The following is a 12,795-nucleotide window of genomic DNA, read 5'->3' as shown; positions in this document are numbered from 1 at the left end:
AGAAAGGTTTATTTTAATATATGCGGTGAAAGTGAAAACCTTTTCCGTTAATGATGGAACAATAACATTCTTTACCATCTTGAGTGAATATGCTCCGTGTTTTGCATACGCATATTTTAGTTTGTTTTTAATAATGAATATTTCCTCGAAGCGGGTAAGTAAAATTATACTTTCTTGAGTATTATACCATACTAGTATTGTGTATGTGTGAAATCTGGATTATATCTACAGACTACCAACTCTTTCAGGTACCCGAGAAATACATAACGAAATCAATCTCATTATGTACGATGACGATAAGGGTCGCTCCGCTGATTAAGGTCGTAGCGTGATGATATAAGAAGATTATACCTTTCTCAATATACTGACTATCCATCGCAAAAAACATTACTCTAAATCGAACTGCTCATAGGACTGTTTCTGCGATCGGCGTGTTTAAACATACAGACCCTCTAGTTTATTATGCTAGTCTAGTTATTCCATGCGTTGTTGTTTAAAACATACTTCATTTTTACTCCGTCAAAGTAACTAAATTTATTATATATAAAGGTTAAAGTCTTAAAGTTCTAAATTGTTAACTCAATGCAAATAACATATGATATCCATTTAGGAAGTTTATGTTTAACTGGATAATATTTCCGTGGGGAGCGCTGCGGTCGGAAGTCAGTTCCTTACAGTATTTCTCGCACAATCGGCAACAATATTTGAACAAAATGAAATAACCCTTACAATTATTGGTATAAGATCAGATTTACTTGCAACATTTGATCATTGTACAATCCGTTCGTGATACCAATTTATTATTCGTCTCATTTGAATGGTTGTGTTCTTGAAGATTTTCTGTTGTACAGAAGCACGTTTCGACCTTCATATAACTGTTCATATAATTGCCTAAATATTATAGTCTAATAGCATATACGTTTTTAACAACTCTTAATAATAGACTTTAAAATCTCAACAAACGCTTAATATTCTATAATTAAAATATCGGGGTCAGACCTGATGTTCTATTGATACCCATTCACATAATTATGTAGAAGTATTAAGGCATACTTGAATATGTATAGTAAACTCAAATTTCGAACGTCTATCATAACTATTCAAATTTTGACCGTCAAATCTGATATGGGACATTGAACAATTATATGTTAATCAAGGATTGTAATATTGAAAAAGCGTTTTGTCGATAATCTTTCGCTGGTGGATAAACTTTTTCCGAATTGAGAGAAACAAATGATAATTATACGTGCGTGCGTGAAGGCGCGCGCGCGTCCGTATGTGTGTGCGTGTTTGTTTACGTGCATGTGGATACGTATATGTACATATGTGTGACGTACTCAAGCTTGGTTGTGTGTTTTTGAGATTTCGTTCCCAATATATCACATATAAAATTAACTAGATTTTACTTATACATAATAGATTCCGAATAGGAAATGATTTAGTCTACATTATTAAAATAACATGTAAGTTATATATTTACCAAGCGCTGAACTAGCGCCATAGTTCCATTGTTTTGTTATCAGTGTTCAAATCGCTTATCAGTACTCATATTCCTCCAAATATAGCAATGTAGCGCGAAGTAAGACATATTGTAAAATTATAAACAAACTATTCATTGCTACCGAATAAAGTGAACAGATAAGAAAATTCCTTGTATAATTTATTGCAAATTTTCCTATGTGAAAATTACAATTGAAAATGTTTATATATCTTTTTTTTTTGTGTGGTCATTTGCGTAGAGTCTATATGGGCTATCTGATGGTAAGTGTTCACTACTGCCCGTAGACATTAGCGCCTTAAGAAATTTTAAGCATTCCTTAAATCACCAAAGCGCCGTCATTCATGTAAACTAGACGTTATGTTCTTTGTGCCTGATGGATACACTGGCTCTCTCACCTTTCAAATCTGAAAAGAACAATACTCAGTATTGTTTATTGGCGTTAAAATATAATATGAGTTTTTGGTATCTTTTAAGACGGGCTTGCACAAAGCCCTACCACCAAATAAGTAGTTTCTTATTATTAAATTAAGTATGTTATTGCCACTGATTCAATGTTAATTATACTAAAAATAATCCGCAATAAACTAAGTACCTACCTATTTATTTCCACCGATTATATGTCATAAGTTCGTTAATTACATAAGGTTTAATTAAAAAAAACTGCACGTAAATCAACGAATACTTTTTGACCTGGTTGTTATAAAATGCGAAAAATACTCCAAATTTACAGCTAAGTGTTGTTGCCTTTTTATAAAATGTTGAATAAAAAAATAAATAACCAAAATATACTTAATCGTGACGCGATACTGATAAAGAGATCAATAAAGATTACTCGCACTTAAATAAATGTGTCTAATTTGATGTTAAATGGTGAGTCGATAAACCAAAAAAAAAGTTCATAAATAAATGGGCGTTAAAATAAAAATAATTCCGATACCGGGAATCGAACCCGAGCCTCCTGGGTGAGAGCCAGGTATCCTAGCCACTAGACCATATCGGATTGCTAACATGTCAGTGAAATATAACATCTGCTTATGAAACAAATATTTTATCCGTTACGTAATAATGTTTTTAATAAAACTCGGTTACTCGCACCATGTTAGTTTAACGTCTACAGTAATTTGTTATTATTACTCAGCTATTAATATTTAAGTTACTCATGTTCACAATTATGAAAAAAAATATTAACGCGTGTTCAACTGGGCAGGTGCAGACGCTTGTACCCTCTAAAACGTTATTTTATTAAATATCTATACGAATACTATAAATGCAAAGTAACTGTCTGTCACAGAACCGAATATAATTAGGTTTGGTATGAAGCAAACGTTGACTCGTGATGTCCAACCACTTAAACGCAAGGGAAGCCACGGGCGATACTTTAATTCGATCTTCAAATTAAAACTCATCAAGGTCAAATAAGTATCATATTAAAGGTAAATACATCGAGTAATATTTAGTTAAGTTGTATAATAAATTATCTGTTTATACTTTTATAGTTATGCCGGGCGTTTGCCATTACCTAATAAAATTGTTAAAAGGGAATTCTGAAAGTTCTTAATTCCAATCAAACACTAAAATATTATACAAAATAATAACAAAATTAAAATCGACATCGAATTTTTTACTTCAAATTTAAATGGGACCAAACGAGCCATTCCGAAAAAATAAAGAATTTTCCAAATCGGTTCATAAATGCCAGCGATCTGAGATAACAAACATAAAAAATTAATACCCTCTTTCTTATTTAAAGTCGGTTGAAAACAGAAGTTTCTGTCTCCAAAGTCGAATCCTCAAGCAAACGATGCAATGTCGCGGGCACTGCTTATATTATACTACAAATTTATATAGTTAGCGCGTTGTTAAATGTGTGAACAAATATCAAATTTAATAGATGCAATATTTACCTCGCCCTTTTTATCTGTGACCCAAAGAGATAACAGTCCGCAAACAAATAACTTTTAGTGCAACTGTATCTATCTCTTTCGTTATAGAATAAAAGTTAACTAGTTTAACAGGGATGGCATATGCCAATGATAAGTTATCACTCGCATGTCGTCAATACTCCGTATTTTTCAGGTAAATTCTCTTCAATAGGCTAAAGTACACTCAGTTATAAAGATACAAAATCTTCAATTCGTTCGATTTTAAACAATTTCATAATAAATATTTGGAAAGCCGTGTTTTTATTTGAATTTTAAGTTTTGAATGGAATTCGAATTTCGGGATTCTTGCTCTTCGTCATAATGATCGTTAAAATTCTTCAAATGCATTCAGTGTTGCGTATATATTTACGATTTGAAAGGTTCGTTTCGTGCGTTTTGGATTATTAAAGGAATGTTTTGCTATACATTTTATTATTTAATCAGAAAATTTTCTAATTTCAACAAACGCAATAAGGAATCTAGTAGCTATCTCTCATCACAGTCAATATTTCGAAGACGAAAGTTGCTCGTGGATCGGATAAAGTTGTAACTCCATTCCTGGCAGGTCAAAGGACCGTCTATTTGGAATTGTTTACGACTCGCCGTTCATGGGCAATAAAGAGTTGCCTAGCACCCATTGTGACCGCATAACACTCATAGCTGGGAGGAATGCCCTTATATTCTGAGCTACTTAAAATAAATTATGGCGTTAGCGTTATGATCACTAGACTTAAACTATCAAAGTTGAATGAGAGGACTATGTCAATAGCTATAACATATAGTTTAAAAATATGAGGATGTTGGAACAGTGTTTTTCCGTTTACCTTATTCAACAAAAATGTGCAAATATTGCTTTAAGGAGATACTTCGAAATTTGTGAGATGCTTTTTAAAAATACAGGTACACGCATATAATTAACTAATTTCTGCCCATGGCCCACATATGACGAGGGAGAAGGGAGGGGTAAAAGATCTTCGATGTTGTGATACTGTGTAACTACAACTACGTGAAAACATGAGGTATGGAACCGGCCTATACAAACTCGGCCTGGAATGGATTCACGAAAAAACACTTTTATGTATATTATTAAGATATTAGTGGTTTTTTGTCCAGTATATTTTTTATGCTAAAAGTTCAAGATTCAGGTTTAAAAAACCGCCGAAGGTAAATATGATTCTGTCATTAAAATATAGTATGCTGATAAAATGTTATTATATTTTTATACTAAATAAATGTTATGGAATTATTTTAAATAACGAAAGTGTTGAACTTTTTAATTCAAAAAACATTGTTATAGCGATGCAGGCGAAATTAGTGCTAAATTCGAATTATACCAAGTTAAATCGTAATGAGTAGACCCTCAGTCCACCAAGAGAATTGGGGGTCAGTTAAATTAGTAAACTGATATTATCAAGAAGCACAGCTAAAATATGTGTTAAAACCTCACAAAAAAATGGTATTCGAGTCTCGATGTTACTTAAGTGAATGACATGCTTATGACATGACATATTTAAAGGTCCATTTGTTTGATGAAACGAATACCTATTCTATTGATTTTTAAAAATGGATATCCTTATCATTAACAATCAGTAATTATTATTATTAATCGTTATTATTATATATATATATATATAACAATAGCTTAGATATTTATATTCTAAATATTATACCAGTAAAATCATATATCGAGCATAAGTCAATTTAATAGATGTATATTAATTTTTATTACATAATATCATCTCTAATCACGTATTTTCAAAATAGTTAAACATAGATTTTTTAAAACATTTATTTTATTATTCATATCGATTAAATTAGCCGTTATTTTCACTTTTCTCTTATGAATATAAAATTAATATTTATTAGTACTTTGAGACTTATAAAAATAAAAAAATATATTCCGATACCGGGAATCGAACCCGAGCCTCCTGGGTGAGAGCCAGGTATCCTAGCCACTAGACCATATCGGATGTTGAGTGTTAGTTTAAAATACATGATAATATTAGCACGAATACATAGGCATGTTAACAAAACACATCCTGGTGTTACTGACAATTGTCATGACCCAAATACTCTAAAATGGAGTACTTTGTAGGAAAATTTTAGAACTGTGTGAAGTAATATAGGAAGCAGCGAGGACACATCTACTTCATCATTGTAACGAGATAAAGTTGGACTTTGTACTTTATGTAGCTAATTCAGATATAATCATTCAAATCATAGTGGCATACTCAAAATGTTTTTATTTTTTATTTTAAATAGTTGGTAGACTGGCAGTCGACTACCCTTTGCCGTGATAGACATTGGCTTTTGACACTAATAAATATTAATAATCCCTCACCTCGCCATTTCGTCGACCTTGGCTACTAGGATGCTATGTCTCTTGTGTCTGCAATTGCACTGGCTTATTCAACATTCAGACCGGAACATAACACCCCTAAGAATTGCTGTTTGGCGGTAGAATATATGATCAGTAGGTGGTATCAAACCAGGCTTGCAATAACTTCTTATAAACTATACAATTCTATTTAAAGCAAATAACTGTTGGGTGCAATCAGTACGATGTACATGACTGTAATTAGAGGGTTAACGAAAATAATTGCTTAATATGGCTGTAATATTTATTTTAGTACATAAATTTTATTATTATTGAATAAACTTAATATAGATGCAGTCGAATTTATAATGCTAAGGTAATATCTGCGTTATCTCATGTACCTTCATGTAACCTGTTTAGATTTACACTTCGTAATTGATGCCAAATATTTTAGACGTTAGTGAGTATTGCTTTTATTATCTTTCGCCGGACAGAAATTAGCCACAAATGGCTGCTCAGATATAGGTTTAGGAATTAAATCATAGTAGTGGGCATACAATAACGTTATTAATCGATTTATCAGAGTGGTAAACTTCAAGCTGACCAACATGGCGGGTATCGGATAAACAGTTACCCAAATACTATTATGCTGGTACTGGTAGTAGGAACTATGAAATTTACTTTGTTCAATTCTATAATAAAATATAATAGTATCATTTTTTTAATTTTGTTCGTCCTGAGATTGTATGGAACTTTTCTGATACAGGTAACGATAGAATCAATGGAAAATTATTTATTACGACGAATAAACATTAACCGGATGTTTTGTTAACGTTAAACCAAATAAACAGCGGGCCAGCATTACGTCTAATGTTCGAATGTTACCCTAACAACAAACACATAGAAGAATTTCTCGAAAAATAAAACAGCTATAAATTATCCCACCTGCGTATTTCAATGGCAGAACGAATAAACAAAAGGTACCATAGGAACGCTGTTACTTCTACTGACTGACTGATGATTTTGCCCTGTAAAGAACTATGCGTCTGCTATAACTCATTGAATCCTACGTGCTTTTGAATTCCTCAGTCTCTGAAAAGTCTTACCAATATTTTTATAATCAGTTATGCGTTCTCAGTATTCTTAAAATAAAATTTTTCATACTGACGAAAGAGAAGTTTAGAATGCTTTATGAGCTATAAAATGTACAATGAAACAATCAGAATAGATATCTGCCTGGAACGAACTAAAAATGTTGCTCGATAGATTAGGTATAGGGATTAACCAGGGAACACGTTGTTGAATGAATCACATAAACTTGTAAGGTAATTTATAGTACAGATAGTTTGGTTCAACGCGAAATAATATCTGGAATATCGTTATTTACTGCATTATCTAGACGAAGACTTGTGCCAAAAAATTTGCATTCCCGAGAGTGACTAATTAAATTGTCTTTCCGTATAAAAACCTGACCCAGTTTTTCGTTCGGCTCAGTTTCAGTTCGGCTTTAAATACTATTTTTCTTTTTGAATATTTTAACATAACTTGCAGGTAATTACGTCTAGAATTGTAACGTTACGTTTGTTACGTGATTTTTACTACTGAAGAAAAACATGTTTAAAATGTTTTGATTTTATTTTTTTCGATATTCGGTTAATTGTAGTTGTGATTAATGGGAGAAAAAAAGTTCTGCTTTAATTAGACGTTTGACATGCCGTAGCTTATTTTAAGTATTGTGCACTCATTGTTTTAATTTTAGATTTCAATTGTCAAGAGGCTGAATTACAAATGTCGATGCCAAGTGTACTCTATTGTTATGCACGAGATTGATTCATCCCAATAAATTTATTTTTATATATTCTGTTGTTGAAGGTAAAAATAGAGTTTTTATGATTTTTTTCTTTGGATATTTTTAGAAGTTATCAAATAATTCCTGTTAGATCATGTACGGACATTATCGATTGAAACATTTTATTTGTACGATTAAAGTTTTATGAGTAAATGATCATCAGAGACGTTATTGATATCGCGCCCACCTTCAATCTATGACGTGGCAGTTGGTCGATGAGAATGACTTAAGAAATAATATTGAACACCTGTTTAGGTGGGCGGCGCAGAGAAGGACATCGTTGAATCGCCAGGTAAAATATTACCTGTTGCGTATTTGGGAAACGACTTTTTAATAAATGCTTTGTCATTTAATTTTTTGAAGGTGGAGGGTTTGGTGACACTAACATCAACTAATACTGTAATGTATACAAAAGATCAAGGCCTAAGTGATAGCAAGGACAACATGATTCATCCGGGATAGCGTTAATTTCTGTTTCCGGTGTGACCTGATGCAGTCATAAGCATTGGCATGCCATACGTTGTGCGAATTCTACGACCCCCTGTCTGTGTAAATTTATAAATAATCCCGGTACGCCAGTGGCGGCGGCGGTGTGGCGGACCGCGGACGGCGCGGGCGCGCTAGCCGTGATGGAAGACCGACGGGATCCACTCCGATGGTCTATATCGATATTGGCAATAGCTTCGAATTGAAGATTTAAGTGGCAACTAAAACATAAAATACCACGTGTGCTTAAAATGATATACTTTATGCATTCTTATGAATGGACCTCTTGGTTATGAGTGAATATGACAGTGTGAAATAAGTGCTCTAGTGTTTAGTGGCTTCCGTGATTTTTTTTTAATTTAAATAAATAGGGGGTGTATTGGAGGATTTAGTTTGATAAGAAATTGTCTTTTTTTCTTAAATTTGTAATTGATTTAGTGCACATATCATTGACTTTTCATTTCTTAAAGAATCTTCTTTTGTGATAATTTACCAAAGTCCTCATTTAAATCGAAATCGCTATTGATGTTATATATTTAAGTTTCTATCTTTCTACTTGATTGAAAATTGAATTCCTCATGTCCATTCAAATTAATAAGTATTCATGTGACCGAATACTTATTTATATTTAACTATAGTTAAGTTAAACGACAGTTAGGCAGTTGTCCATAAATACATCGAGACGGTCAAGTATGTCACTAATGCTGTCTTCCGTGCTGTACACAAACATCCATTATATAGTATAGTATAATATCCATTTACATTGAAGCAGACACTTTTTTTTTCTTTTCGAGTATTTCAATGTTGTTTGTAACTAGTGGTTTCACGCGAGCTTTTATGTTTGGCTAATTTTACTAAACCATTCACCCACGTCTAATTAGTGTCCACATATACCTGCAGAATGTTATTGGCACGTCTATTTCAAAGCAGTCATATTCTGACGAATGGTCTGCTCTTGTCATATATTTTCTGTAAACGAATATTTATAGTAAAATCATGCTAATAATTAAAAAAACACATACGTTACGTTTTATTATACATAAATACATATCAATTGATGAAAAAGATAAAAAGAAGATTCTTGTTGAAAGTTGTATCATAAGATTCATGGGATGTTTATAATTTGTTACAAGAATAATCTTCTCTCTCTTGATATTTTGTACTTGACCACATGGACATTTTATGTTAAATATGTTGATTTGGTCAGTGTAACGTCTCATAATTATAGTTTTAGTAGGCGTCTACGTAGGGCTTCATAACGATGTGTATAACCTTGTGCATGTTATTTTATCGTTTAGTTTATGTAACTTTTTGTATTACGCTCTCTTTTGACATTTGTTCATTTATCTTTGTCAGATCGTGATATTCCATTTTTTGTTGTTATCTTTTTTCATTGATGATTTATTCTAACCGTTAAATATTGCATTCTTCGTACCCAGTGGTTTGTAAAAGTGTACGAAGTAATTGCTAACAGATAGTTACGCAAATCTGATTGATGATAACGATCCAGCTGTTAATACCGTTACTTCAATTTGGCCACCGTCTGGTTCAGGCGAAGGTCATTCAACTCCCGATTATTGTAAAGGAAGACTTTTGTAGAGGTGTTATTATCATGTTTGTCTTTTTGAAATTTATATTGACTCACTTTTGGTATCGATTGTTTTGTTGCCGAGCAGGTCGTGATATACATATTACATGGGTGATTGTTATGATTTGATGGATGAACACTTCACATTATGGAATATAATGCAGTTACGATGTTCATTTTGATCAAATTATGGAAGGCTAATAAGAGCAAATTATAGTGCCAAGGAGAATCAAGAAAAATCTGTAAAAATGATGCAAGGATTGCTGGATTCGCTCCTCAAAATCTATGCAGGTAAATATTTTAAATTTAACTAATAATATGACTGTTATGAATGCGTCAACGAGCAAAGAACGCCGCGGCTCCTTACGAAAGAACTGTAAAGCGAATTATTATTGTTTGTGATAAACAATGACGAAATTTGGGTCCTCTCTTCCATATGGCGACGACATTTTGTCATAGGTTGCAAAAAATAAATGTAATACTTACAATTGAATACAATTATAAATTAAACATGAAGAAATAGTCTTAATTTTTAATGTTTGTTTTTTCTACACAACAATCGTTATCGAATAATTATAAATATCGATGTGATTAGAACATTATTGCTAGTGATATATTATAATTGTATGTGTTATAACGATCCACTGATTCGTTTTTTTTTTCTAGTTTGCTGTATGTGTGTATACTTAATTCCAGAGAGAAATGTTTTAAACGAGTTAGCATAAACAAAGTTAAATGTAAACAGTTAGCACGTGTGATAGTTTCGTATTCTAAGTAATGATTTTTATTTGATGCCATATAGTTGTAAATGTTTATTTTTTATACTTTTGTATTATTCATGAATTCTTTAGCTTTTTGTATGCAAAGCACTTCATCTATTGTTATGAAATGATTTATTCTCAAACGTTTTGAACTAGATGACCCCGAGGCGTCTGTTCTATTTAATCTGATGTAGCCAAGATCGCTTACAGCCATATTGCGTTTTTTCATTGTATCGTCTGTAATGGGATTGGCAATAGTTTAGAAGACAACATTACCTCTGACAAAACTGTACTGTCCTGTCTGGGTGGGTGCCACCCACTCGTCAACTATCCTACCGCCAAATGGTTTATCTTTGGATTGCTGTAAGTTTCTTTCAGTAATTACCAATTACAGGGACAAAGGGCTTCCCTTCTATTGGTAAAGGTGACTTCATACTATCAATTAACTTATTTGACAATAGTAAGTAGTCAATCATCAAATCGATTTGTCTATAACTAAAACACGACTACGACTAACTTACTATTACGAACGTCTCCTTTACTTACTCTTAATTTCTAACTAGTTATTTATAATCGTGGCGGATAGCCGTCCTCATCTGTTAATAGGAGTGAGTGAGTGTGTGACTGTGTGAGTGTTGGTTATTCTCCGTTGGGAAGAACCGCGCCGTGACCGAAGTTAGGCATCACATTTAGTTCACCAACACAGTTTGTAACATCGGTTCAAGAACTTCTTATCAGTGTTATTTATTTCTTAGAATGCTTATCCCCTCTGTAATTTTATTACATTGTTTATATCTTATTTTTAAATCTTACCAATACTAATATTTGGATGGATGGATGTTGTTACTCAATCATGCCAAAACGGCTGAGCGGATCTGTATGATATTTTGAAAAATATAACTAACACGCAGGTGCACCCCACCCCTTCGCACACAGGCGAAGCTTCAGCGTCAACTATTAAGAATTCATTATACGTATCAATTTTAACGAGAATTGTTATGGTTATAGTTTATGACACATGCTTACTTTAAATGTATAATTGTATATTTGCTTATGTACCTCTTACAATTTGTACAACTCTAATATAGTTTGTTGCTCCAACGTCATAGCCAAGGGTATCTGTTTAGTGTTCTGTTGTGTTATGAAAATCATATCGTCATTTATATTTTTAGTTTTTGACTAAAAATAATTACTATTTCTATGTACTAAACACGTTACAATTATTTTCTTGTTATTTTAGAGCTTTAGTCTTCAAAATGTTATAAAGTGTTAGGCGGTTATATAGGTATTTTGGTGTCTGCTATACCTTTTTAGCAAAACTTTACGCAACACTCACGAGTCTGCCAATTGACGTCACAATGGGACAGCAAGCCGTATGTTCGGTTGCTCCGAGTGTTATGACCGGTGAACGCATTGTTTTCATTGACTGCCGATTGCTCTATAAAATACACCCACTTCAATACGCTTACATCTTTTAATCGTGAGTTTTACTACCTTTAAACTTTTATAGTAGCTATGATATTGGTTTTTAGTTTGTTTTGTGTTCTTAAAAAACAGCTGAGTGCTAAGTGCTTACAATGGAAAATATTCTACTAACATAATTTATAAATGTATATCATTGGTATATCTCATCTCTTCGCCGCTGCTCTACTCCGTTGTGTGTGTATTAATTTTATCAGCGAAAGTCTATATCATTTTATAATATATATAACAATGCATAAAACAACATTTGTTATATATTCATATATTTTTACGATCTTCTATGTTACATATAAACATTTTTATTATGCGAAATGTCGAATATAAAATAAATATTCCGCACATCCCTACTAATGGCTAGTCAAGGCATATTTAAGATTTACAATTGACATGGCACGCAGACATTTAATTTGTTGAACTGTATGTCATTTAAAAGAAATATAATAAGAACGCTGATTTCTTCGTGGAAATTGAATGAACGAAATGAATCTTTAAAGCAAATTAATAGCTAATTATATTTTTATTAATCGTGAGCAATAAAGATTTACTAAAACTAGTCGCTTGAATAAAATGCATTTTTACAGTGCTTCCAATATAACCGTGACATTTAGTTTGTTTTTTTATTGTTAATGATATTGCATATTAAAGTTAAATTTTATCGAGAAGGCTAAATTAGTTCCAAATATCTTATATCATTAATATATTTATTGTAATTGTTATTTTATCTTATTGACTAAGTCTCTATCACAAGGGCCTGTCAGGGCATGAAGTTTGTTTTTATAACATTAGTAAGTCCACCAGTGGTAAGTGGTCATCACCGTTCAGTCTCTTCATTCCTCGTATAGGTGATGCGGCACCAAACTTAGTAACGGAGATGTTATGTCCCTTGTTA

The 12,795-nt window shown here is 32.4% G+C and overlaps 1 protein-coding gene and 2 non-coding genes across 18 annotated transcripts in view; 1 reads left to right on the top strand and 2 right to left on the bottom strand.

The window, feature by feature from the left end:
• Positions 1–12,795, top strand: part of LOC113404816 (rho GTPase-activating protein 23) — a 319,300-nt gene that overhangs the window by 15,000 nt on the left and 291,505 nt on the right. For 14 of the 16 annotated variants that reach the window (XM_064215551.1, XM_064215550.1, XM_064215549.1 and 11 more), the window contains exons 1-2: positions 8,175–8,247; positions 9,752–9,954. The exons of 1 other annotated variant lie outside the window; for it this stretch is intronic. In XM_064215551.1, the coding sequence (XP_064071621.1) occupies positions 9,912–9,954 (43 nt within the window). In that variant the 5' untranslated portion in view covers positions 8,175–8,247; positions 9,752–9,911. Of the gene's footprint in view, positions 1–8,174; positions 8,248–8,747; positions 8,766–9,751; positions 9,955–12,795 lie in introns of those variants that run through there. One more of the 16 variants, XM_064215546.1, reaches the window with a different exon arrangement.
• Trnae-cuc (transfer RNA glutamic acid (anticodon CUC)) lies at positions 2,430–2,501 on the bottom strand. Its single transcript has one exon. It is a non-coding gene; the product is annotated as a tRNA-Glu (tRNA).
• Trnae-cuc (transfer RNA glutamic acid (anticodon CUC)) lies at positions 5,322–5,393 on the bottom strand. Its single transcript has one exon. It is a non-coding gene; the product is annotated as a tRNA-Glu (tRNA).

Source organism: Vanessa tameamea, chromosome 8, assembly GCF_037043105.1.
Source record: "Vanessa tameamea isolate UH-Manoa-2023 chromosome 8, ilVanTame1 primary haplotype, whole genome shotgun sequence".
NCBI lineage: Eukaryota > Metazoa > Arthropoda > Insecta > Lepidoptera > Nymphalidae > Vanessa > Vanessa tameamea.
This window is presented reverse-complemented; position numbering and strand designations above follow the sequence as displayed.